This window comes from Trachypithecus francoisi, unplaced genomic scaffold (assembly GCF_009764315.1).
Source record: "Trachypithecus francoisi isolate TF-2019V2 unplaced genomic scaffold, Tfra_2.0 Lachesis_group5, whole genome shotgun sequence".
NCBI classification, from domain to species: Eukaryota; Metazoa; Chordata; class Mammalia; order Primates; family Cercopithecidae; genus Trachypithecus; species Trachypithecus francoisi.
Window position 1 is genome coordinate 36,015,590 of NW_022681470.1, and position 26,204 is coordinate 36,041,793.

At 41.9% G+C, this 26,204-nt stretch overlaps 1 protein-coding gene across 2 annotated transcripts in view; it reads left to right on the forward strand.

Annotated features, from left to right (window-relative positions):
* Window positions 1–994: 994 nt before the first annotated feature.
* Window positions 995–26,204, forward strand: part of SOAT1 (sterol O-acyltransferase 1) — a 64,585-nt gene continuing 39,375 nt past the window's right edge. Inside the window, exons 1-2 of one of the 2 annotated variants that reach the window (XM_033200488.1) lie at window positions 995–1,224; window positions 10,290–10,415. In XM_033200488.1, coding sequence (XP_033056379.1) covers window positions 10,298–10,415 — 118 coding nt within the window. In that variant the 5' untranslated portion in view covers window positions 995–1,224; window positions 10,290–10,297. Of the gene's footprint in view, window positions 1,225–1,278; window positions 1,682–10,289; window positions 10,416–26,204 lie in introns of those variants that run through there. The other variant, XM_033200489.1, reaches the window with a different exon arrangement.

Here is a 26,204-nt window from a genome sequence, read left to right on the forward strand (position 1 = left end):
GAGTAGCTGGGACTACAGGCGCCCACCACCATGCCCGGCTAATTTTTTTGTATTTTTAGTAGAGATGGAGTTTCACCGTGTTAGCCAGGATGGTCTCCATCTCCTGACCTCCCAAAGTGTTGGGATTACAGGCGTGAGCTACCGTGCCCGGCCCTATTTATTTTGTTTTTAAAACTTTTTTTGAGAAGGAGTTTCGCTCTTATTGCCCAGGCTGGAGTGCAATGGTATAATCTAGGCTCACTGCAACCTCCGATTTCCGGGTTCAAGTAATCCTCTTGCCTCAGCTTCCCGAATAGCTGGGATTACAAGCGCGCGCCACGACGCCCGCTAATTTTTTGCATTTAGAAGAGACGGGAGATCACCATGTTGGTCAGACTGGTCTCGAACTCCTAACCTCAGGTGACCCAGCCACCTCAGCCTCCCAAAGTGTTGGGATTACAGGAGTGAGTCACCGCGCCCGGCCTCAAGGGCCCTTAAATATTACTTAGTTGTCCCATTATTTGGTGTGTTTTATTATTTGGTGCAGGTTTTGTCCCCTTACCTAGATTGAATGTTGCTGAAGGACGCTGGTTTTCAAAGCCTAAGGAATCTCCTGATAAAGTACGAATCTTGGTGTGTAGATAAGTCAGTGATTCTTGCTTCTGGCTAGTTTTACGTTGTTCCTGGATGGTCAGTTCAAACTGCAATGATCCACAGCTCCAGAAGTGGCTTATTCCAGTCGGCCTAGGAGCCAAACGACCCCGCAGCTCCATGCTACCACGCAGGATGCCGTTTCGGACTTGCAGGGAGTTGTCGCAGTCTGGTTTTGGCTGCACCTTCTACAGCTAGGGTGGAAGTGTTAAGCAAGATGTTGTCGCTGGTGTCATGATGTCCGGGTGAGAAGCTTACCTGGCAGGCTGCCAGGGCCAGCTAAGAGCACTGGCGCAGGGAACCCGCGCGTCGGGGAAGGGGCGGGGAGGTGGGCGGAGCCTGGCAACCTCGGGACCACCAATAGGATGCTCAGCCGGAGCTGGCCCTGCGCGTGACGCAGCGGAGCTCGGAGGCAGGGGGCGTAGGGGCCGGGCTGTCCGGCGCTTTATCTTTCTCTGCCGCCCAGCAGGCGACGTTGCGGGCGCTGGGCGCCAGGAGAGCTTCCCGGAGCCGACCTTCCGGCTGGCAGCTCTGTGACTGCTTCCCGGCTCTGCCCTCTTGGCCGAAGTCCCCGCTGCCGGGCGCGGGCCTCAGGTAACGGTAGTGCTCCCGCGCCGCTCCTCGCTTCCCGCTTGGGTCCACCGGCCTCAGCCCGCAGGGAAGCGGTGGCGGCAGCAGCTCCGACTCGGCCTTGTCCTGGGCTGTGCCGCGGAGAAGGCGAGGCTCGGCGAGTGCAGGGGAGTTGGGGAGGAGAGGGCGGGAAAGTTACCGTCAGGCGCCCGGGTCACGGGAAGCCTTTTAAACACTGCACGCTGGTTTGGTATTCCCGAAATCTCGTGGCATCTCTCAAGTCGGTAGTAAAGAAAGTTAGGAATTGGAAGACGTTTTATTCTTTAAGAGCGAAACCAAAAATGCACTCAGGAAGTCAGCTTTTTAATGATTTAGAGAAAATGTGTGAAGGGAAGGATGGCATTAGCAAGACATGAAAATCTGTATGGGCACCAGAACCTTTAATCAAGCTCATGTTTTATTTTAAAATATTAGGATGTAGGTAAGTTTCTGTTTTCCCCAAGTGTTAATGGCCATGTAATTTAAATAATATGTGTATTGAACGACTATCTCTAAGTGAGAAACAACTATATAAACTTTATTCTCTGTATTTATATATAGGTTAAGTTCGTTGGTCACTTTTTTTTGTTTGTTTGAGACGGAGTCTCGCTCTGTCGCCAGGCTGGAGTGCAGGGGCGCAATCTCGGCTTACTGCAACCTCCGCTTCCCGGGTTCAAGCGATTCTCCTGCCTCAGCTTCCCGAGTAGCTGGGACTACAGGCATGCGCCACCACGCCCAGGTAATTTTTGTTGTTTTAGTAGAGACGGGGTTTCACTATGTTGGACGAGGCTGGTCTCGAACTCCTGACCTCAAGTGATCCGCCCGCTTCGGCCTCCCAAAGTGCTGGAATTACAGGCGTGAGCCACCGCGCCTGGCCTGTTGGTCACTTTTTAATGTTTAATTAACTGCCACCTATTTAAACCACGTTTTTTTCCCAGCGTACTTGGTTTCCTCTTCCTTGAAGTAGAATTCAATTTGAAGCTTTGTGTGTGTGTGTGTGTGTGTGTGTGTGCTTTTTAAAAGTTGGGCGGTGTCGGTGAATGACTTGTTAAGGAAGTCTGTGTGTTGTTTGGGTGTGAGAATGGGTTTTGGAAGGAGCTCTGTGGCATTGAATTGTCCTTTAGAAATGCACGTGTTTTAGTGAATCACGTGCTAAGAACCCATCTGAGGTTTAGCAATCTTTTAGGATAAAGACCTACTGAGTGAGCACACTCTTTCTATCTCTGGTTCATTTGGCCCACTTTCCTTCCGGCTTTCCAGGTTCATGCCACACTGGCTTTATTTTTGTTACTGGAAAGCTACATTTTCTTTCCTATCTCCTGACTTTTGGGAGTTTCCTCCACCTCTAACGCTGTTTTCTCTCCCTCCCTCCAACTCGAATACCTGCCTCATATATCAGCCCACATATCGCCTCCTCTGGAAATCACCCCATCCCCATTAAGCCCTCCATGAACTCTTTATTCTCCTTAGCAGAAGGTGATCATTAATTGTAATGAATTAGTTGCGTTGTTCCTCTGCTAGTACATTTCATGAAGGCTGGTTTAGCTATCTGTTAATTCTCAGGGTCCGGTCCAGCACTTGGCCCAATGAAAGAATGAGTAAGTTGGTAGACAGAGGAAGGAACTTTTGAATGAGACATACAGTGATCCCCACTTAGCGCTTTCTGTAGTGTCAGCTACCTAAGGTGGGAAACGAGTACAATAAGACATTTCGAGAGAGACCAAGTTCAAGTGAATTTTAATACAATAGATTGTTAATCTCTTACTATGCCTAACTTATTGAAACTTTGCCTCCCAGGTTCAAATGATTCTCATGCCCCAGCCTCCCAAGTAGCTGGGATTACAGGCGTGTCCCACTATGCTCGGCTAATTTTTTTCTTTTTCTTTTTTTTTTTTTTTGAGATGGAGTTTGGCTCTTGTTGCCCAGGCTGGAGTGCGATGGTGTGATCTCGGCTCACCGCAACCTTCGCTTCCTGGGTTCAGGCAATTCTCCTGCCTCAGCCTCCTGAGTAGCTATGATTACAAGCGCCTGCCACCACACGTGGCTAATTTTTTTTTCTTTTTTCTTTTTTTATTGGTAAAGACTGGTCATATCTTACTGATCAGGCTGGTCTCGAACTTCCGACCTCAGGTGATTCCCAACTCAACCTCCCAAAGTTCTGGGATTACAGGCATGAGCCACCGCCCCCGGCTCCCCTGGCTAATTTTTGTATTTTTAGTAGAGACTGGGAGGGTTTCACTATGTTGGGCAGACTGATCTCAAAACTCCTGACCTCAGGTGATCCATCTGCCTCTGCCTCCCAAAGTGCTGGGAATACAGGCATGAGCCACTGTGCCTAGCCTGTAGATGAAACTTTATAATAGGTATGTGTAGGAAAAAACAACGTGTATTGGGTTCACTCTTATCCACCGTTCTAGGCATCCACTGGGAGTCTTGGACCGTATCCCCCATGGATATGGGAGAACTACTGTATTAACCAGGGAAGAGTCCCTTTTTCCTACGGGAAAAAAAATGGAGAAAGTTTTTAACAAAGACTAGCCAAGTTCATTTTTTTAAGAGGATGGCTTTGTTTTGCTTTTTTTTTTTTTTTTTTTTGCCACATTGGTTAAGAGATTATACTAACCATACAGATGTAAATGAGCATTTGTTCCTGTTCTTTAGTTCTGCTAATTACTTAATGACCCAGTTTTGTGACATGTAAAAGTTGTAATGCTGTGTTAGGGCAAACCTTTGGGTGCCAGAGGGAAAGTTTTTTTGCTCTGGGTTGTAAATTCTATCCACAGTTGTGTCCCTTTTCCCCCACTGAATCTAAGGGTGATGTGGCAAAGTTCTTCACCTGGAGTGGGCACTCAGTATTTGTGATTCAGATTTATGGGCTCTTTTGAAAGCTTTATTAATGGGAACACTGAGCAGGCTAAAGTTGACATGTCTTTCCAAGTTCATTTGTTTCTCAAAGCAATTCTTTTTGTTTTGCTTTCTTAAGATAAGTTAGATGCTTATCACATTGTATGATAATGTAATTGCATGCACAGATTAGATTCTTAAGAAATTCTTGTTCAATCAGTGTGTTGTATAAATAGCTGTCTACTTAGCTTTATGTTACCTGTGACTTTGAATAAGTTTGTTAGCATTTCTGAATCTCCTGCATCTTTAAAAATGGACATGTTAAATGAGATATGTGCTACACCTCCTGCACTCAGCACTTTGTTACCTGCTTCCTAAACATTAGCGATTCCTTCACTGCTAGACCTCTTGAGAGACTAGTCTTATGATCGCTGTTTTCACTTCCTCAATTTACTTGCAGCATACTCCACTATATTTCTTTGTCCTTCCTCCTAAAACTGTGCATGTAATCAAATCGTAGCTATTCATGTCCCCCAATTGTGAAATATCCCATGTCCTGTCCTCCTCTTCTTTCCTTTCCTTTTCTTTTTTTTTTGAGATGGAGTCTAGCTCTGTCACCCAGGCTGGAGTGCAGTGGAATGATCTCGGCTGACTGCAACCTCTGCCTCCTGGGTTCAAGCAATTCTCTGCCTTGGCCTCCCGAGTGGCTGGGATTACAGGCACCCGCCACCACCCCTGGCTAATTTTTCGGATTTTTAGTAGAGACAGAGTTTCATCATCTTGGCCAGGCTGGTCTAGAACTCCTGACCTCGTTATCCACCCACGTTGGCCTCCCAAAGTGCTAGAATTACAGGCGTGAGCCAGTGCGCTTGTTTAAGAAACAATGGAAGGCCAAAGTAATGAGTAGAGAATATGAGAGAGCCAAGATCATGCCACTGCACTCCAGCCTGGGCAACATAGGGTGACTCCGTCTCAAAAAAAAAAAAAAAAAAAAGCCGGGCGCGATGGCTCACACCTGTAATCCCAGCACTTTGAGAGGCCGAGGCGGGTGGATCACCTGAGGTTGGGAGTTCAAGACCAACCTGACCAACATGGAGAAACCCTGTCTCTACTAAAAATACAAAATTAGCTGGGTGTGATGGCCTGTAACCCCAGCTGCTCTGGAAACTGAGGCAGGAGAATCGCTTGAACCCAGGAGACGGAGGTTGCAGTGAGCTGAGATCGTGCCATTGCACTCCAGTCTGGCCAACAAGAGCAAAACTCCATCTCAAAAAAAAAAAAAATTGATGGTATTTAAGGAGTTGGTGGTGAGTGGCAGGTAATGCAGGAGTTACTAGATCATGGTAAGGACTTACGATGTTTGAAGGGGTTTGAGTTGTGAAGTGACTTGATCTAACTTATCTTGAGTGCAATGGCGCGATCGAGGTTCACTGCAACCTCTGCCTCTGAGTTAAAGCTATTCTTCTGCCTCAGCCTCCCAGACTACAGGTGCCTGCCACCACGCCTGGCTAATTTTTTGTGTTTTTAGTAGAGACGAGCTTTCACCGTGCTAGGCTAGCCAGGATGGTCTCCATCTCCTGACCTTGTGATCTGCCCACCTCGGCCTCCCAAAGTGCTGGGATTACAGGTGGGAGCCACCATGCCCAGTCCTGTTTTAGCTTTTGATGTAAGGTTTCCTCTAAAGTAGCTTGATGGTTCCTCATCTTATTACCAAAGACCCTCTTTTTATATTTCTTTTTTTGGAGACAGGGTCTCACTCTGTTGTCCGGGCTGGAGTGCGGTGGTACGACCTGTGCTTACTGCAACCTTCGCCTCCTGGGTTCAAGCGATTTTCCTGCCTCAGCCTCCTGAGTAGATGGGATTACAGGTGCTTGCCGCCACGGCCGGCTAATTTTTTTTTTTTTTTTTGTATTTTTAGCCTAGTGTACCTTAAATATGCTCCAAATACTTAATATTAGCCTACAGTTGGGCAAAATCATTGAACACAGACTATTTTACAATAAAGCGTTCACTATCGCATGTAATTTATTGAATACTATACTGACGGTGAAAAGTAGAATAGTTGTATGAGTACTCTAAATATGATTTCCACGGAATGCATGTTGCTTTTGCACCATCATAAAGTTGAAAAACTTTAAGTTGAACCATCATAAGTTGGGGACTGTCTTGTGCTTAGAATAATTGGTTACATATTAACTGATACATTCGCTTTCTCTCTTAATGCCTGCCTGTTGTACTCCAGGTAGTCCACGCTAGATTTGGGGGAGTCTTACAGAAAATACTATGTAATCCCTGTCTTTGAGAACTTAAGGCTAATGTAAGAGACAGAGAGTATTGCTCTCTGATTATAGGACAATGTAACATGTGACAGGATGCACAGAGTGTAGTGGGACCGCAGAGAGGGTAAGATGAGAGGCGGTGGTAAAGGAAACTTCAGAGGGTGTGAGTTGGAGGCAGTCCAGCGATTAGGAGGGCAGGTTGTAGAATCTGATAGTCTTTGTTTTGAATTCTACTTCTGCTGTTGGAGAATTATATGATTCGGGACAAGTTAAATCACTTCCCTAAACTCATGTTTAAAATGAGGATATAATACTTATCTAAGGTTGTAAAGATTAAATGTAATGTAAAAAGTTTAGCAGCACAGTGCCTGACAGTGCATAATAGGCACTTATTAAATCAGAACTGTTGGTATTAATTCTATTACTGCTGCAGCCGTGATTCTTTGAAGGCTCGAGGAGTTAGCTAGATAAAAGGGCAGAGGAGAAATAGCTTTCTAGAGACAGGGAAGAGTATATGGGACCCCCTGGTGGCCAAAGACTATTTGGGGAATAACAATAGTATCTGTCTTGATTCTATTGAGATGAAAATAATACATGTAGAACACATAAGCACTAAAAAAATCAGCTGTTAGTATTCTACTTTGAGAAATACTGCATTGTGCTCTACTGTTTCATAGGGTTTGGGTAACAAACTTTAATCTGGCATTTATTTTTTAATCATTTTGCTGTCTTTTTTTTTGTTGTTTTTTTGAGACGGAGTCTTGCTCTGTCGCCCAAGCTAGAGTACAGTAGTGTGATCTCAGCTCACTGCAAGCTCTGCCTCCCTGGTTCATGCCATTCTTCTGCCTCAGCCTCCCAAGTAGCTGGGACTACAGGCACCCGCCACCACGTCCAGCTAACTTTTTTTTTTTTTTGTATTTTTAGTAGAGACGGGGTTTCACCGTGTTAGCCAGGATGGTCTCGATCTCCTGACTTCATGATCTGCCCACCTCAGCCTTCCAAAGTGCTGGGATTACCGGCCTGAGCCGCCACACCTGGCCTCATTTTGCTGTCTTTTATGCTTTAAACTTTTGCTATATGCTCTTTAAAAGAGTATCTACTTTAAATTCCCCATCATCTGGCCAGAAAAAAAATTCCCGTTATTCCTTGTAAAATTCCTCTCTTACTGAAACATCTTGGTTCCTTTTGCATCTTTCTTTTTCTTCTCTGATTTCTTCTACTTTGAGGCCATCCCTCAAAGTTTAGTTTTCAGTTCTCACTTCTCTCATCATTTCTGATGAAGAGATAGATGCTCTTGTGGCTTCCTCTGTCGCTTTTACACAGAATTGGACCATTGTAAGTTGGGCATCGTCTTGTGATTAGTTAGCCCTGACTTTTCCCTTCAGTTCCTCTTAATTAGATCTTATGATATCATTTCTACTTGATATATTCATCTGCTATTCCACAATTGTTTCATTTGTTTGATTTCAGAAATAATTAGAAGAAAGCTGATCTAGATTTGTCAGATTTTTACTTTGCCAAGTTGTGATAGTTGAAAAACAACCAAACTAACCATGTACTATATTTCTTTTTTTTTTGAGACAGAGTCTCACTCTGTCGCCCTGGCTGGAGTGCAGTGGCGCGATCTCGGCTCACTGCAAGCTCCACCTCCTGGGTTCACGCTATTCTCCTGTCTCAGCCTCCCGAGCAGCTGGGATTACAGGCGCCCACCACACGCCCGGCTAATTTTTTGTATTTTTAGTAGAGACGGGGTTTCACCGTGTTAGCCAAGATGGTCTTGATCTCCTGACCTCGTGATCCGCCTGTCTCGGCCTCCCAAAGTGCTGGGATTACAGGCGTGAGCCCCTGCACCCAGCCATGTACTATATTTCATCCTTTTATACAGAAAAGGATATTTTAATGTAAAAATTAGGAAAGACTGTAGTCTCAGAAATGTAGCTTTAGAATAATGTAATGAGTATTTCACAGTTGTTTTCTTCTTGCCTTAGACTCTTGAAAACTTTATCACTTAGTGAAACACTGCTTTACTTTTTATTTAAAATTGTTTTTTTGGCCGGGTACGGTGGCTCATGCCTGTAATCCCAGCGCTTTGGGAGGCCGAGGCAGGCGGATCATTTGAGGTCAGAAGTTCAAGACCAGCCTGACCAACATGGTGAAACCCTGTCTCTACTAAAATACTAAAATTAGCCACGTGTGGTGGCAGGCGCCTGTAATCACAGCTACTCAGGAGGCTGAGGCAGGAGAATCGCCTGAACCAGGAGGCGGAGGTTGCAGTGAGCCGAGATCGCGCCATTGCGCTCCAGCCTGGGCAAAGCTATACTCCTTCTCAACAAATAAATACATAAATAATTGTTTTTCGAGATGTGGTCTTGCTCTGTTGCCCACGCCAGACGCAAAACTCCTGGGTTCAAGTGATCCTCCCTCCTCAGCCTCCCAAGTAGCTGGGACTACAGCTGCTTGCCACCATGCTAGTGAAACACATGGCTTTAGAGTAAACCTTGTACTGTCTTGATATTGATCTTTGTGACTTGATCATGTTTTTTAGTGCTTAAAGTGTCTCACTACTGCCTTCCTGAAAAATTTCTAATTTCTGAGGCCTTTTTATAGTTTGACTCCTGTCCTCCTTTCTAGTCTTTTCCCTCATCACATTTCTGTTACCAACTTTTTTCCCCCAGTAGTTAGTGGTCTTTGTAGTTTGGATCCAACTAATGCCAGTTCAAGTCTGGCTCTGTCGTTAGCTGTGTGTTCTTGGGCAAGTTACTGTAATGAGAAGAAAAGGAGATTCTAGTACCTGGAGCTCTGGTGTGCGTTTCTATGAATTCAACTTGTTCAACTGCAGGGGTATTCCTGGTACATGGGTGGAGGACACTGCTAGTAACTACTTTAAATGATTGTTTTCTCATGTGAAAACTGAGGGCAATATTTTTTTTTTTCCAGAATTGTTATGAAGATCAAATGAGAAAACTTAAAGCACCTGGCAGGGTCCTTGCACTTTGTAGATACTTAAAAATTTGTTTTTGTTGTAGTTCAGTTCAGTCATGGTTCCCTGAACAGGGCTTATAAGGTCCTTGTTTTAATCCTTTCTTGCACATGGAATGCACAGTTCTCATTCTTCAAGACTATGTCTAAAATACCTTCTTTTCTGTGAAACGTTTACGTCTTCTGCTGATCTCTGCTGTCTCTGAACTTCAGGTATTGTTTTTACCATTGACTTTGTTATTAAATCATACTCCACCTCGTGGCATCTTTGTAAGTTACCTGTTACTATTTAATCCTTTTTTTTTTTTTTTTTTTTTACATAATGCTTTCTTAAACTAAATTGTTCTTTAGAGTGGGGTCTATGTTTAAAAAGGGGCTTTGAAACCAGTCAAATTATTTTATAGGACCTGATTTCTTCAAATTTGTTATCTTGAGTATCTTGTACCCAGAAAATGCTTTGAAGTGATTAATGCAAAAGGAAGAGAATATATCATCAAATTTCACCTATCCTAAATATAGTGGTATTGTGAAATTCACGTAAGCCAGATGCTTAGTTCAAAGCTGATATGGTTTGCCTCTGTGTCCCCACACAAATCTCATCTCTAACTGTAATCGCCACGTGTCAAGGGAGGGACCTGGTGGGAGGTGGTTGGATCATGGGGGCAGTTTCCCCCATGCTGTTCTCGTGATAATGAGGGAGTTCTCGTGAGAGCTGATGGTTTTAAATGTGGCACTTCCTTGCTCTGTCTGTCCTACTGCCACGTAAGACATGCCTTGCCTCCTTTTGGTCTTCTGCCATGATTGTAAGTTTCCTGAGGCCTTTCCAGCCATGCGGAACTGTGAGACAGTTAAACCTCTTTCCTTTATAAATTACCCAGTCTCAGGTAGTGTCTTTATAGCAGTGTGAAAACGGACTAATACAAAAGCTTTTTACGCCTTCTTTCCTAGACAACACAATGGTGGGTGAAGAGAAGATGTCTCTAAGAAACCGACTGTCAAAGTCCAGGGAAAATCCTGAGGAAGATGAAGACCAGAGAAAACCTGCAAAGGAGTCCCTAGAGGCACCTAGTAATGGTGAGGCTTAATTTTTTTTTTTTTTTTAGGTGAATTAGTGAAATAGAGAACAAATACAGTGTTATAGATTAAGTATTGCCATCTCTTTAATTCTTTATTGTAAATAGGTATTGATAGAGTTTTATATGTTTAGTAACAAAGCAATTAGAAAATACGTCCTTTCTTGTTAATGAATCCAGTGGACATCTATTGGTATCTGCTGTGTTTTAGAGACCATTCATTCAGTCACCTAACCTACCAATAATTGCTGAGGTCCCCCGCTGGATGCTGGCGCTATAGCAGTGATCAGTATGGATTTGTTTGCCATTGTGGAGCTCCAAGTTAAGTGAATGAGAAAACCTCCAAAATTATACACATAATTAGATTTATCACAGTGTAATATTCTTATAATTAACTACTCTCATAATAGATATAATGAGTAAAATGTGAGTAATTAGCAGGGTGCCTAATCCAGTTCAATACTGAGCTATAAATCTTGGGAGGGGAGTAGTAGTTAGGGAGTTTTATTAGTTCTTGTGTCCACATTTGCTTAATGCCTGACTACGAAGAGGAATACGATAGTCCTTTGTTGTTAAGGTCAAGGTTTATAACTATGAATGATAGACTTGTAAACACAACTCTAATTGATGTCATCTATTGCATCAGGGTATTTTATTTTTGCAGTGACATTTGTAAAGGTTTGATTGCAACAAGGATTTGAAATTTGAGGATTGTTTAGTTAACAAATAGGTGTGGAACTTTCTGAGACAGGTTGTCTTTGGCATTTCATCCCTTTTCATAAAGAAACAGTTTTGTTTTTTTCTACCTAAATTTAACTAACTTAAATATCAACAGCTGGATCCCACCAGGAATGTAAATATTGCTGCTTGACTTGGCATAATGAGGTTTATTGATAGGCTCTTAGCTATATATGACATATTTATATTGCATATGAGCTAGTTTTAGTGTGATATAAAATGTGAGATTTATGCAAAGGAGGATGAGCCAATACTGGGGAGAATTCTCCTTCCATGATTTAGGGACTTAGTGATAACCCAGCTTGTTTCCCTTGCCTGCATTTTCACACATTGGAAACTTCATACTTGTTTGTTACTTCCAGTTCTCGGGACAGAAAAGTTATTTTAATTGAAACTTTCTGTCACTGTATGTGATCATTCTCTTTACGTCCCAAGTTTTTAAAAAGATTCTAAATTCTTCTAATTTCTATTATTTTCAGTGTTCTTTATTGTCCTAGTTCATTAAGTTTTAGTCAATCCAGGTTTTAGTGCAGGTGTTAAAAATTGAATTGGTTAGCTTAAATCGAGAAGTATAATAGCCTCTTTGGTTTAATGTAAGTAATGCTGATTTGAAAATATTTCTTCACATATTGTAACATTTGTTAACCTTGGGGAGTAAGTGCTTTGGGAGTAATCCCAAAGTTCTGGGATTATGGGTGTGAGCCACCGTGCCCCGGCTGGTCTAGGTGCCCTTTCTTTCTCTCCTTTTTCTTCTCTTCTTTTTTTTCAGACAGTTTTGCTCTTGTTGCCCAGAGTAGGGTGCAATGGCGCAATATTGGCTCACTGCAACCTCTGCCTCCTGGGTTCAAGCCATTCTCCTGCTTCAGCCTCCCAGGTAGCTGGGATTACAAGCATGCACCACCACGCGCAGATACTTTTGTATTTTTAGTAAAGATGGGGTTTCACTGTGTTGGTCAGGCTGGTCTCAAACTTTTGACCTTAGGTAATCCACCAACCTTAGCCTCCCAAAGTGCTGGAATTACAGGTGTGAGCCACCATGCCCAGCACTTTTTCTCCTTTTTCTTCCCCTCTTCCTCCTTCTTTGTTTCTTCCCTTTTCCCCCATCCCCTTCTCTTCCTTTTTCCTTCCATTCCTCCTAATTTTTTTTTTTTTTTTTGAGACAGTTTCACTTTGTTGCCTAGGCTGGAGTGGTGCAATCTTGGCTTACTGTGACCTTCACCTCCCAGGCCCAATTGATCCTCCTGCCTCAGCCTCCCGAGTAGCTGGGATAAAGTCATGTGCCACCACGCCCAGCTAATTTTTGTATTTTAATAGAGTCGGGGCTTCAATATGTTGACCAGGCTGGTCTCAAACTCTGGCAAGTGATCTGACCTCCCAAAGCACTGGTATTACAGGCATGAGCCACCATGCCAGGTCTCCATTCCTTTTAATTTTTTAGTAATATATTTGCATACCAATAAAGTCACCATTTTAAAGTTTACAATTCAGTGGTTGCTAATATATTTACAAGGTTGTAGAACCATCACTGCCGCTTAATTCCAAAACATTTTTATCACCCCAGAAAGAAGTCCCATTCTTCTCTTAGCCTCTAGCAACCACTAATATGCTTCCTGTCACTTTGGATTTGCTTGATCTGGGCATTTCTTATAAGGGGATTTGTAGAACATGTGGCCTTTGTGTCTGGCTGCTTGAGCTTAGCATAATGTTTTCCATGTTTGTTTGGTTTTTTTTTTTTTTTTTTTTTTTTTTTTTTTTTGAGACGGAGTCTTGCTCTGCCACCCAGGCGGAGTGCAGTGGCGGCTCTCAGCTCACTGCAAGCTCCGCCTCCCGGGTTCACGCCATTCTCCTGTCTCAGCTCCCGAGTAGCTGGACTACAGGCGCCCGCCTCGTCGCCGGCTAGTTTTTTTGTATTTTTTAGTAAGACGGGGTTTCCCATATTAGCCAGGATGGTCTCGATCTCCTGACCTCGTGATCCGCCCGTCTCGGCCTCCCAAAGTGCTGGGATTACAGGCTTGAGCCACCGCGCCCGCTGGTTTTTTAATTTGAGGCGGGATCTTGCTCTGCTGTCCAGGCTGGAGTGCAGTGGCTGTTCACAGGCATGATTATAGCACATTGCAGTCTCGATCTCCTGGCCTCAAGTGATCTTCCTTCCTCAGCCTCCTGAGCAGTGTGTTTTAAGATGTATCAGTACTTCATTTTTTTTTTGTGTGTGGCTGAATAATATTTCATTGTATAGGTATGATACAGTTTGCTTATCTGTCAGTTGATATTTATTTTGGGAGTTATGACTTTATAATGATTGGCTCTTATGAATAATGCTATGAACATTTGTGTAGAAGCTTATGGAATATATGTTTTCAGTTCTCTTGGGTATATATGTAAGAGTTGAGTTGCTGAGTCATGGTAAATGTATGTTTAACTTTTTGAGGAACTGCTATAGTTTGCCAAACCAGCTACTCCTTGTGTTCCCACCAGCAATGTATGAGGGTTCCAATTTCTCCACATCCTCACCAAGACTTGTTATTATCTGTCTTTTGATGATAGCCTTCCAGCCAGCAGATTAATAATCTGGTGTCAGTTAAGCACCTTTGATCTAAATGTAAGACAGTGTACCAGGTTTGTTAATAGGGAGCTTGAAGTTGGTGTGCATAAGATACCCAAATAGAAAACAATCTTTTGTTATAAATAGAAGCTAAGTGAGTTATAGTAACCAAGTAGAGACCGATGGGGTGGGGGGAGCCCTTGCTTTAGAATGGAGGAAAGTCTCACTGAAGTAGATTTGGAGTTTGGCCTTTGAGATAAGAAGACTGGGAGAGGGCTTTCAATCCACAGAGGTATGCGTTTGTAAAGACTTTAAGACAAGTACAGTGTTGTGTGTGTGGTGTTTGTTTGCTTTTAGAGAGGATGAGGGGTAGGTAGTACAGATGGATTTGTGGTTGGTTTTCATGGATAGGAATATAGAGCAAATTGGAAAGGCCAGAAGTAAGTAAGAAGATAAGGCTCCAACAGCCTCTCGGTACCCAGCCAACTGCCCTGACAGCCGGTGGATAGTGGCCCTTGCTGGGGACCCTCCAGTGGGCCCAGGAGGACAAAAGTGGCTTTAAATTTGACACATGTACATTGAAGCAAGTCAAAGGACTTGATGTGAAGCATAGAAGCAGATAGTGCCAAATAGCAAGCTGTAATTGGTATACATTTGATGAGTGGGGCAGTATTTCCTTCTTTTACTGCTGCTGAGATGGTGGAAATTAGCTAAATTCATTGTAAAATGGCACACACTGAAGGTATTTGTTAATGAGGGTTCCAGAAGCGTTAGAAGTAGCACCACCATATGCTGACTTAGACCAAGTATTTCAAGGAGTCACAAATGCTAGTGTGACAAGGCAGAGAGGATTGTTGTAGTAGGAAATAATAAAGACATTTCCTTTTCAAAACCAGCACATCTCAACCTTTTTCAGTCAACTCCCTTTAAACCTCTGGCACTAAAAACAGTGCCTTGCATACTTAATGTTAAATGAAAGACGTCTAGGTTTTCTGGATTTAGAAAGACCACCTTTAATACCTCAAAATGAAGACATCTGTGCAGTTGGCAGTTGTGAGTGAAAACACCGTTTGCCAAAACAGACGGCTGGTCAGAAATGATTGTATATCTGAAAAGAAATGGTCAGTGTTCGATTACTGTAGCATTCTGGATGCTTAATAGGGGCTCTGGTTTTGTTGTAAAGGTGATGTCAGTTCTCAGAAATACCATGTCGACATGTTCTATGTGGTGGCTTGCATCTGTAGTCTGAGATGCTTGGGAGGACCATTTGAGCCTAGGAGTTGGAGTCCAGCCTAGGCAACATAGTGAGACCCCATCTCTTAAAAAAAAATGATCTTAACTACTGGAAGATTTGCAGACTTAAAAAAAAAAAAAAAAGGACTCGAAGTCTTACTGTATATGTTGTCATTGCCTGATGACCTACCTATGTTAATGATTTTGGACAAATCTTACAGCTTACCAGTGCTTAGGTTGCCTTTTGTGCAAAGTCAAGGATAGCCAATATGAAAGCACTTTCTGCGTGTATGGCACTGTGTTCATTAAGGTATTATCTTATTGGCAGTGCTGCCGACTCTTCTGTCCCAGTTCCTAAGGTAGCTTTTATAATCTCCTGTTGTATATCAACTGAGAATTATAATCTACATGAAATCTTCTAATATTCCTACCAGTAATTATCTCTTGATTTAAAACAAGATAATATGATGTAGTAACAGTTCAATGGTAATAAGGCAAATTATCTTCTTGCATATATAGTTAGCCTACACAGTTGATACAGACGTGGTGACAAAAGAAAAATAAGCCAAAGTTACTCTAGTTGAGTAATATAGTTCCCAGATGGCTGGGCACGGTGGCTCGCGCCTGTAATCCCAGCACTTTGGGAGGCCGAGGCGGGTGGATCACTTGAGGTCAGGAGTTCGATACTAGCCTGACCAACATGATAAAACCCTGTCTCTACTAAAAATTCAAAAATCAGCTGGGCGTGGTGGTGGGTGCCTGTAATCCAAACTACTCAGGAGGCTGAGGCAGTAGAATCGCTTGAACCTGGGAGACGGAGGTTGCAGTGAGCCGAGACCACGCCACTGCACTCCAGCCTGAGCAACAGAGTAAGACTCTATCTTAAAAAAAAAAAAAAAAAAAAAAGTTTGGTTTTATTAAACAAATTGCTAAAATGTGAATATAAATTTTTTTATATTTTAAAGTAATACTCATTGAAAAAATTCAAACACCATAGAAAGTTATTAAGTAATACTTCCTCCCTCAAGTAACATTTTTTTTTTTACATGTGGGATCATATTTAAGATCTCATCTGCAATTTGTTTCTTCTATACTTTGTAAGTCTCAGATATCTTTTCATTTAGTATATGTAATTCTTTTAAATACCTGTGTAGTATTTCTGCTGTACAGATGCTTAGCGGTTTATTTAACTTGTCCCTTATTGATGGAAACTTAGGTTGTTTCCAGAGTTGCAGTATTACAGACAGTGCTACAGTGAGCATTATTGAAACAGCATCATTGCTTACTTGTACTGGTGTACCTATAGGATACATTCTTTTTTTTTGAGACGGAGTCTCGTTCTGTCGCCCAAGCTGGAGTGCAGTGGCACGATCTCGGCTCACTGCAACCTCCGCCTCCCTGGTTCAAGCGATTCTCCTGTCTCAGTTTCCTGAGTAGCTAGGATTACAGGGGCATGCCACCATGCCTGGCTAATTTTTGTATTTTTAGTAGAGACAGGGTTTCACCATGTTGGTCAGGCTGGTCTCAAACTCCTGACCTACTGCACTGCCTGCCTCAGTCTCCCAAAGTGCTAGGATTACAGGCGTGATCCACTGTACCCGGCCAGGATATACTCTTAAAAGTGAAATTGCTAGATCAAAGGGCTTTTGCATTTAAAATTTAGATATTATCAAATTTCCTTTAAAAAATGTTATGCCACTTTGTATTCCTATCTATACTGTTTCACCACACTCTTTACAATAATCTTACCAGTCTTTTAAAATTCCTGATTTGATAGGTGAAAGACAGTATACATATAGCATAAATTTGTTCTCATGAATTTTAAGTGAGGTGTGGAAATTTTTTCATATTTATTGACCATGTTTTTTTTCTTTAAAAGTCCTGTTCATATCCTTTGCTCGCTTTTATTCCTTATCTGGTGTTATTATTTTTAAGAGCTTTTTCTATATTAAAGAAATTAATCCTGGCCGGGCACGGTGGCTCAAGCCTGTAATCCCAGCACTTTGGGAGGCCGAGACAGGCGGATCACGAGGTCAGGAGATTGAGACCATCCTGGCTAACACGGTGAAACCCCATCTCTACTAAAAATACAAAAACTAGCCGGGCGAGGTGGCGGGCGCCTGTGGTCCCAGCTACTCGGGAGGCTGAGGCAGGAGAATGGCGTGAACCCAGGAGGTGGAGCTTGCAGTGAGCTGAGATCCGGCCACCGCACTCCAGTCCGGGCGACAGAGCGAGACTCCGCCTCAAAAAAAAAAAAAAAAAAAAGAAATTAATCCTTTGATTGTGTACTTTGAATATTTTCTAACTAGTGATTTGTCTTTTGACTTTGCTTATGTATGTATGCTTTGCCATGTTTTGTTTTTATATATCAGATATTCTTTTAATTGGTGTAGTGTTTTTTTTGTTTTGTTTTGTTTTTGTTTTTTGAGATGGAGTCTCGCTCTGTTGCCCAGGCTGGAGTGGAGTGCAATGGCATGATCTTGGCTCACTGCAGCCTCTGCCTCCCTGGGTTCAAGCAGTTCTCCTGCCTTAGACCCCTGAGTAACTGGGATTACAGGCATGTGCCACCATGCCCCACTAATTTTTGTATTTTTGGTAGAGACAGGGTTTCACCACATAGCCAGGCTGGTCTCGAACTGCTGACCTCAAGTGATCCACCCACCTCAGCATCCCAAAGTGCTGGGATTACAGGCATGAGCCACCACGCCTGGCTGCTTATAGGTTTTTTTGATCATGCTTAGAAATCATTCAAGATTATGAAAAAAAGAAAACATGACTTTTGTTTACTTTTGTGGTGTTTTATATTGACATATTTGATCCACGTGAAATTTATTTTTGAGTGATGCAGTCATCATTGGGGAATCTAAATTTTTAGTTTTCCAAAATGGCTAGCTAGTTGTATGAACATTAACTATTAAGTCTCGGTTTCTGTATGAACATATGCTAATCCACATTTCTAGCTCAGATTCCATTTTTCTGAAGTAGTGCAGACATGTGAGTAGTTGAGAACTTTGTAAAGTTTTCGTGGTCAGTGGGACAATAGACGATTACAGTTGGATTTTACTATCTTCCCTTTTATTATTAAGATTGAAAGGTGATTGACTCAAGAAATACTCCCAAGCCTAACCATACTATGGACATAAAGGTGATTTTTCAAGTGACTTTTGTATTGCTTTGTGGAGAAGAAAGTGAAGCTGGAATGTAGGTGTTCTAAGACATGGTCAGTAAGAGTTTTTTAGAAAGCAATCAGGATTTAAAAATGAGTTTGAATTTCTAGGCAATAAACTAGTCAGTGCCTACACGTTAGCTAGTTCTGTTCTTGCCACAAGTAGATGAAGATAACATTTGTTAAAAGAACTGAAACTTGAAAATTGGTTATTAGTCACTGATTAGTATTCCTTAGTCATCTTTAGGAGTATAATCACATAGGTTGGCTGGCTTTTTTTTTTTTTTTTAATGCTAGGGGTCAGAAGACATGGATTTCTTCAGGCTCAGTTACTTATTGGCCATGTGACAGTGTGCAAGATGTTTAATTTCTTTGAATCTCAGTTTCTTTATCTTAAAAGTAGAAATGAGGCCAGATTGGTGGCTCATGCTTGTAATCCACGCACTTTGGGAGGCTGAGGTGGAAGGATTGCTTGAGGCCAGGAGTTTAAGACCAGTCTGGGCAACATAGCAAGACCCCATCTTTACAAAAATAAAATAAAGTAGGTGGGCATGGTAACATGAGCCTGTAGCCCAAGCTACTCAGGAGGCTGAGGTGGGAGGATTGCTTGAGCCCAGGAGTTAGAGGTCACAGTGAGCTGGGATTGCACCACTGCACTCCAGCCTGGGTGACAGAGCAAGACTATATGTTAAAATTTGTAGCAGATTTAACAAGGATGGGGATTTAGAAATTTGGAGGCCGTAACGTCTTCAGGGAAAGAAGAGTTGCAGAAATGGGTGGAAAATATTGGCTAGCAAGAAAGCAAAGGTAAGAAGTGTAAACTTTCACTTTGGGAGGCCGAGACGGGCGGATCACGAGGTCAGGAGATGAGACCATCCTGGCTAATACGGTGAAACCCTGTCTCTACTTATAAATACAAAAAACTAGCCGGGCGACGAGGCGGGCGCCTGTAGTCCCAGCTACTCGGGAGGCTGAGGCAGGAGAATGGCATAAAAAACCCGGGAGGTGGAGCTTGCAGTGAGCTGAGATCCGGCCACTGCACTCCAGCCTGGGTGGCAGAGCAAGACTCCGTCTCAAAAAAAAAAGGAAGTGTAAACTTCTTTCTCAGAACATTTTATATTAGAAGGAAAAGTACAGCATGTCATGAGGGTTAAGTGATCTTCAAAAGGACTTTTTTTTTTTTTAAATCATTTCTCAATTTTCAGTTATGTTGCCATTATATTACTATTACTATGTAACTTTTAAAAATTCACTTAAAAATTTATTTTCAACCTAAGTAATACATTGTTAAATCATAGGTTTGATGTTCAGTTACTTATTTTTTTAAAACAAATTTATTTATTTATTTATTTTTTTAAGACGGAGTCTCGCTCTGTTGCCCAGGCTGGAGTGCAGTGGCCGGATCTCCGCTCACTGCAAGCTCTGCCTCCCGGGTTTATGCCATTCTCCTGCCTCAGCCTCCTGAGTAGCTGGGACTACAGGCGCCCACCTCCTCACCCGCCAGTTTTTTGTATTTTTTAGTAGAGACGGGGTTTCGCCGGGTTAGCCAGGATGGTCTCGATCTCCTGACCTTGTGATCCGCCCGTCTCGGCCTCCCAAAGTGCTGGGATTACAGGCTTGAGCCACCGCGCCCGGCCTTAAAACAAATTTAGTATGTAATACTTGATAAATAAGTGTTAGGAGAACCACAGATTTTATTTTCAATATAATTGATGACATCCATGTCATAATTTCTGAAACATTTTTACAGAACAAATTGTCTCATAAATGTAAATGTGGACAGTATTACTGACTCAGTGGGTTGAACTTTCTGAATAGGGAAAGATCAAGATAATAATAGTTTGCAGGGTTAGTCTTGAAAAAGAGATGGGGTACTCTTTCCTCTGACACAGAAATGTTGGAGAAGAGGATGAAAGACAGCGAAAATTAAGAAACATAGAAGACATTTAAGGATTGGTAGCAAAACTGAACAACTAAAAAGTTACTTGGTGGGGCTGGGACTTGAAAATGGAAACGGTTTCGAAACACTTTTGTGAGGAATGTCACAGAAATTCATCAAGAGGCAAAGACAAAGACTGCATATTTTCATTGCAGGCCTGCCTGAGGCTTGACAGCAGCAGTTTAGAATGGGCCCATTTTCCTAATTTTTTCTGTAGTGCATGGCAATTTGGAATCAGAAAGCAGATAGCAGGTAATATCTGGAGTCAGTGTGTGGCATGATGGGTCCAGGAAATTGGTGGTGGTGATAAGGGACAGACAGAAATAATGACAGAGGGTTAGTAAGTCCGTTCTGGTTGAGAAAACTAGAAAACCAAAACAATGACTTCTATCAGAAGAGAAACTGTCTCTTTCCCTGTCTTTCTCTTTAGCGATGAAACCTTCCCTAGAAATTCCCCAACAGACTTCTTATGTCTCATTGGCCAGAGTTAGATTACAATTTATGCTAGCTATCTACCTTTTGCCTCTCCAGTCTTTTCTACCCTACTTTGTTTCCTGGGAGACTAACCTTAAGAACTGCAACAGTAGTCTCCAGTGCCCTGTGTGGTTCTGGTAGGCTTGGCCAGTGGGGGAACTTCAGGAGATCTAAGAGCAGAGAGTAAGGTGGGTGCGTTTGTAACTAAGTTTCTCTCCCTGGTAGGTAACCATCGCTCCTTTCTAATATTTCTCTCCAAAGAGTTCTCTCTGGGTTCCACTAACCCTTTCCCCGCTTTGCCCTTTCTGGCCTCAGGATAGTAACAGCTTTCATGATGTTTATTACTAGCCCTAGAATTCCATATCATCCTTACCATCCTTTGTTGGTTTTCTTAAACTCTGACCACACACTTACAAAAAGGACCTCTTTACATTTTTCCCAGTCAATAAGCTTGAGTGGGTCATCTCTTTGCTACCTGATACGCAGGCCCATTTTTAAGTCAGTTTTTGGCAAAGGCAGTGACATGCATGTCCTTATTTGGGAAGCAACCATCAGTGTTCACCACAGCTATGTTGTATTATAAAAAATAATGTGTACGTACTTGTCTGTTTTATTTGCCAACCAGATTTACGGTAAACTTGGCCATCTAGAACAAAGTTGGCAAACGTGGCTATGTTCATTCCTTTGTGTTTGTAGTGCTTTCTCATGCTGCAACAGTGGAGTTGAGTAGTTGTTACATAGTTGCAGACTATACTGCCCTTTATGGAAAAAGTTTTCTGACTCCTGATCTAGAATTACGTTGTTCAATATGGCTGCCACTAGAAGTACACTGTTTAATATAGTCTGGTTGAGCACTTGAAATGTGGCTAGTCTGGATTGAGAAACACTATAGTTGTAATATGTCAGATTTCAGAGACTTACTTGCACCTGTTTCTTTTTACTTTTTAATGTGGCTTCTAAACATTTTAAAATTACACATGGTGATTCACATTATATATATATATTTTTGTTTTGTTTTGTTTTGTTTTTAGACAGAGTTTTGCTCTTGTTGCCCAGGCTGGAGTGCAGTGGTGCGATCTCGACTCACTGCAACCTCTGCCTCCCAGGTTCAAATGATTCTCTTGCCTCAGCCTCCCAGGTAGCCGGGATTACAGGCATGCTCCACCACGCCTGGCTAATTTTGTATTTTTAGTAGAGACGGGGTTTCTCCATATTGGTCAGGCTGGTCTCCATGTTGGTTAGACCTCATGATCACATGAGGTCACCCGACCTCAGGTGATCCGCCTGCCTTGACCTCCCAAAGTACTGGGATTACAGGTGTGAGCCACCACACCCAGCCACACATGTGTTTATAGGACAATACTGATCAGGAATGTAACTGGTGGCCTAGAAAGTAAGTAGATAAGCTTCCCTTAGACAAAAGCCTATTAAATACAATATTGTCAAGAAAAGAGAGCATGGCATTTAGAGGCATCTGACTGAGCTTCAGGCCTCAGAAAAATCCAACAAGTCTTCATGGCTTCATTCCTTTGCCTGGAATAATGTTTCTAGCATTTGTTCACCATAATTTTTCTTTATTATTTGAGACTCAGTTTAAATATTGACTCCTCTGCAAAAGCCTCCTACATGCCTCATTCTTCCACAGCGCTTCTCTGTATTGTCCTTTTCCCTATTTGTAGTTTTCTCCTGAGATCCTGAAGGGAGGGTTTGCCCTGCATGTATTGGGTCCTCAGTGGGCTGTACATCAATTGAGTAAATTAGTTACCAATTTAGCAAGCCTGATTATTTGTCTCTTTTCTTCTGTGTAACTTTGGCAGTAAATCGACTATAGTAATAGAAGTGTGGGATTGTTAGGGAGAGCACTGTGGAAGCAGCCTAGGTAGAAAGGCACAGCTCCCTGGGGCTGTTGAGTGGGGCCTGATTGCGCTCTACATTTCCGGTTTTGTTAAAGGTATCACTATAATAGTATAGTACAACTGGATCACTCTTACTTGTCCTGAAAATTATGTAGGGTAAAGTACATTTTTGTTTTATTTTTTGTAGAGAATGGGAGTCTTGCTTTGTTGCTCAGGCTGGTCTCAAACTCCTGGCTTCAAGTGACCCTCCTGTCTCTGCCTCACAAAGTGCTAGGATAATAATAGGTATGAGCCAGCATGCCTGGAGTCTGGTGTTTTTTTTTTTTTTTAGGGTGGCAAAGCATTCATAATTTTACAAAAATTTTCATCAAAACTGGTTAAAATAAGATTTTTGACGTGTCAAGGAATAAATTTTAAACATGCCCATTAAATATAGTAGGTTTTAAAAGAGATAGCATTTATTCATGAAGATAAATATTGCAAGCCTAATTTTTTTAGAAATCAGAAAGTTAGGGGAAAAAATGTTGAATAGTTTTCCTTATGGAATTATGGGGGTTCTATTAAGTTTCAGATAGCAAATAACTGACTCCTAGCGTTAGCAGTTAGTGTGTTACTAGAGGTAAGGCAAATAATTCAGAAATGACATCACCCTCAGTCCTGGCTTATCATTGTTTCAGGGTCAGTGTTCTAGAACTTGAGAAGCCTTGAGTTGAGTGCTGGTAAATAGTTCTTCAAATCATTGGATATGGGTGGGAATGGTGGCTCATCCTTGTAATCTCAACAATTTCAGAGGCCAAGGCATGAGGATTGCTGGAGGCCAGGAGTTCAAGACCAGCCTGGGCAACATAGCGAGGCTCTGTCTTTACAAAAATTTTTTTAAAAATATTAGGTGGGCGTGGTGGCACATGAGTGTGGTGGCATGTGCCTGTAGTCCTAGCTACTTGGGAGGCTGAGGTGGGAGGATCCCTTGAGCCTAGGAGTTCCAGGCCACAGTGAGCTATGATGCCATAGCCATTGCCCCCTTGCCTGGGCAACAGAGTGAGAACCTGTCTCAAAAAAAAAAAAAAAAAAAAAACTGTGAATATTAGCTTTTAGGCATTCTTTTGACTTTTTTTTTGACATTTTGTCTTCATTTATGAAATAGTTTATTTATGAAACGATGGTCTGGTCATAGAACTAAATTAAAAATATATTCATAAAACTTACTGAAAAATTAAATGGACATTTGTCTTACCCTTATATTTCTTAATCAGTTACCAATTTGTAAATATCTTAAATTAATCCTCTGCTCTCCGTTCTCCTTGCCATTTACAACATCACTTTTTGTCTGTATTTATTACATTTCTCTGTTATGTGATCCTTTCCATCTTCCGATATCAGCTCAGTATTTTCCTGCATAAAATTCTTAGTTTCCTCAAAGCCCTTGTTATTATATGACCTCTAATCTGCTTCCCAGTCATAAACTGTGCCACTATCGATAATTGAAGACATTCCACTGTCTCCTGGCTTCCACTAATGTTAAGTCAGGCACGCATTGTAATTGCAGTACTTGTGTAGTTGATATTCTTTCTGGGTGCTTTTAGTTTTTTTTAACCCCTGTGTCAGACAGTTTCACTGTGGTATGTCTAAGTAGATTATTATTATTATTATTATTATTATTTTTTGAGATGGAGTTTCACTCTTGTTGCCCAGGCTGAAGTGTGATCTCAGCTCACCACAACCTCTGCCTCCTGTGTTCAAGCGATTCTCCTGCCTCATCCTCCCGAGTAGCTGAGATTAAAGGAATGCACCACCATGCCTGGCTAATTTTGTATTTTTAGTAGAGACAGAGTTTTTCCATGTTGGTCAGGCTGGTCTCAAACTCCTGACCTCAGGTGATCCACACGCCTCAGCCTCCCAAAGTGCTGGGATTACAGGCGTGAGCTACCACACCTGGCCCTAAGTAGATTATTTATCCTGCTTGGAATTATTTGACTTTATCCTAGAATTTGTATCTTTCAATAGTTCTGGCCAGTTATCAGCTATAATCACCTCAAATATTGTCTCTCCTTATAGAGCTCTGATTAGATGCATTTTGTACCTTCTCATTCTTCATGTCTTTTTTCAAGTAACATACTATGAAAAGAAACGTCCAATAGAAGATTAAATTATATTTCTACCATAAAAATAGAGTAATAGTGCAATGAAAATAATATAGAAGAATATGTAATGACAGGGAAAAATATCTACAATATATTAAGTGAAAAAAGCAGATTATAAAACAGTATGCATGTGAGTTTGTTTTTATGTTTTTATGGTTTATTTTTAAAGGAAGGGGTTATTAAGCTTTAATTACCCCAAATATGCCTCCAAAGTTCATTTTGGCAAAGTAAATGTTTCTGTTCAGTGTATTTTTTCTGGGAAATTGCTTTTATAAATTTGAATTTTATAATTCAAGGTGAGATCCTGTCTCAAAAAAAAAAAAAAAAGCCCAAAAAACTTTACCCATATTTTATTAAAAGGGCAGATATCAATTAATCCAACTGCTTTTAAAATTGTAGTGGTACCATGATTCAGTGTGAAAATAAGAAACTGTCTCTAAATCTGTGACAATAATAATAAAGCTCAGTGTGTACCATACACAGGAGTTACACAGAGCAGTACTTTCTTATAAAAAAATACTGTCATACCTTTCAAATCCAATTTTTGTTATAAAATTACAAAAAAGATTCTCAGTCAGAATACTGCAGTTAGTCAAGTTAAACACCAGGAAACTACATTACTGTAACTTAATATACAGAAAGGAATATTTCAGAACAGAGAAATTAGAATGAAATGAATTTTAGAATATTTTTAGCATCACCTCCCCAAAACCCTGTACCCATTAGCAGTTATTCCCTTTTTGCCATAACCCCACGCCTCACTCTCTAGGCAACCACCAGCGTTTTGTCTGTCTCAGTAGAGTTATCTCTTCTGGACAGTGTCATGTAAATAGGATCATACAGTATGTAGTCTTTTGTGACTTCCTCTTTTCACTTGGCAAAATGTTTATGTTTCACCCGTATTATAGCATGTATTAGTGTTTCTTTTTTGAGAGGGCATGTTTTTATTTCTCTTGTGTATATACCTAGGAGTGGAATTACTACGTCATATGTTGGCTCTGTGTTTAATCTGTCGAGGAACTTCCAGACTGTTTTTCAAAGCACTACACTTCCCACCAGCAATGTCCTGGATAATTGAAGTTTCTTTCTCCACATTCAAGCCAACACTTGTTGTTTGTGTTTTTGATTATAGCCATCGTAGTGGGGGTGAAATGATATCTCATTGTAGTTTCGATTTGAATTTTCCTGATGGCCAGGGATGTTGAGTGTCTTTTCATGTGGTTATTGGGCTTTTTTTTTTTTTTTTTTTTTTTTTGAGACGGAGTCTGGCTCTGTGCCCCAGGCTGGAGTGTAGTGGCCGGATCTCAGCTCACTGCAGGCTCCGCCTCCCGGGTTCATGCCGTTCTCCTGCCTCAGCCTCCCGAGTAGCTGGGACTACAGGCGCCCGCCACCTCACCCGGCTAGTTTTTTGTATTTTTTAGTAGAGACGGGGTTTCACCAGGTTAGCCAGGATGGTCTTGATCTCCTGACCTCGTGATCCGCCCGTCTCGGCCTCCCAAAGTGCTGGGATTACAGGCTTGAGCCACCACGCCCAGCCTGGGCATTTTTTTTTAAAAGAGAAATATCTGTTCTGTTCAGTTACTTTGCCTATTTTTTTTTTTTTAGACGGAGTCTCACTCTGTCACCCAGGCTGGAGATCTATGGCGTGATCTCGGCTTATTGCAACCCCTGCCTCGTGGGTTCAAGTGATTCACCTGCCTC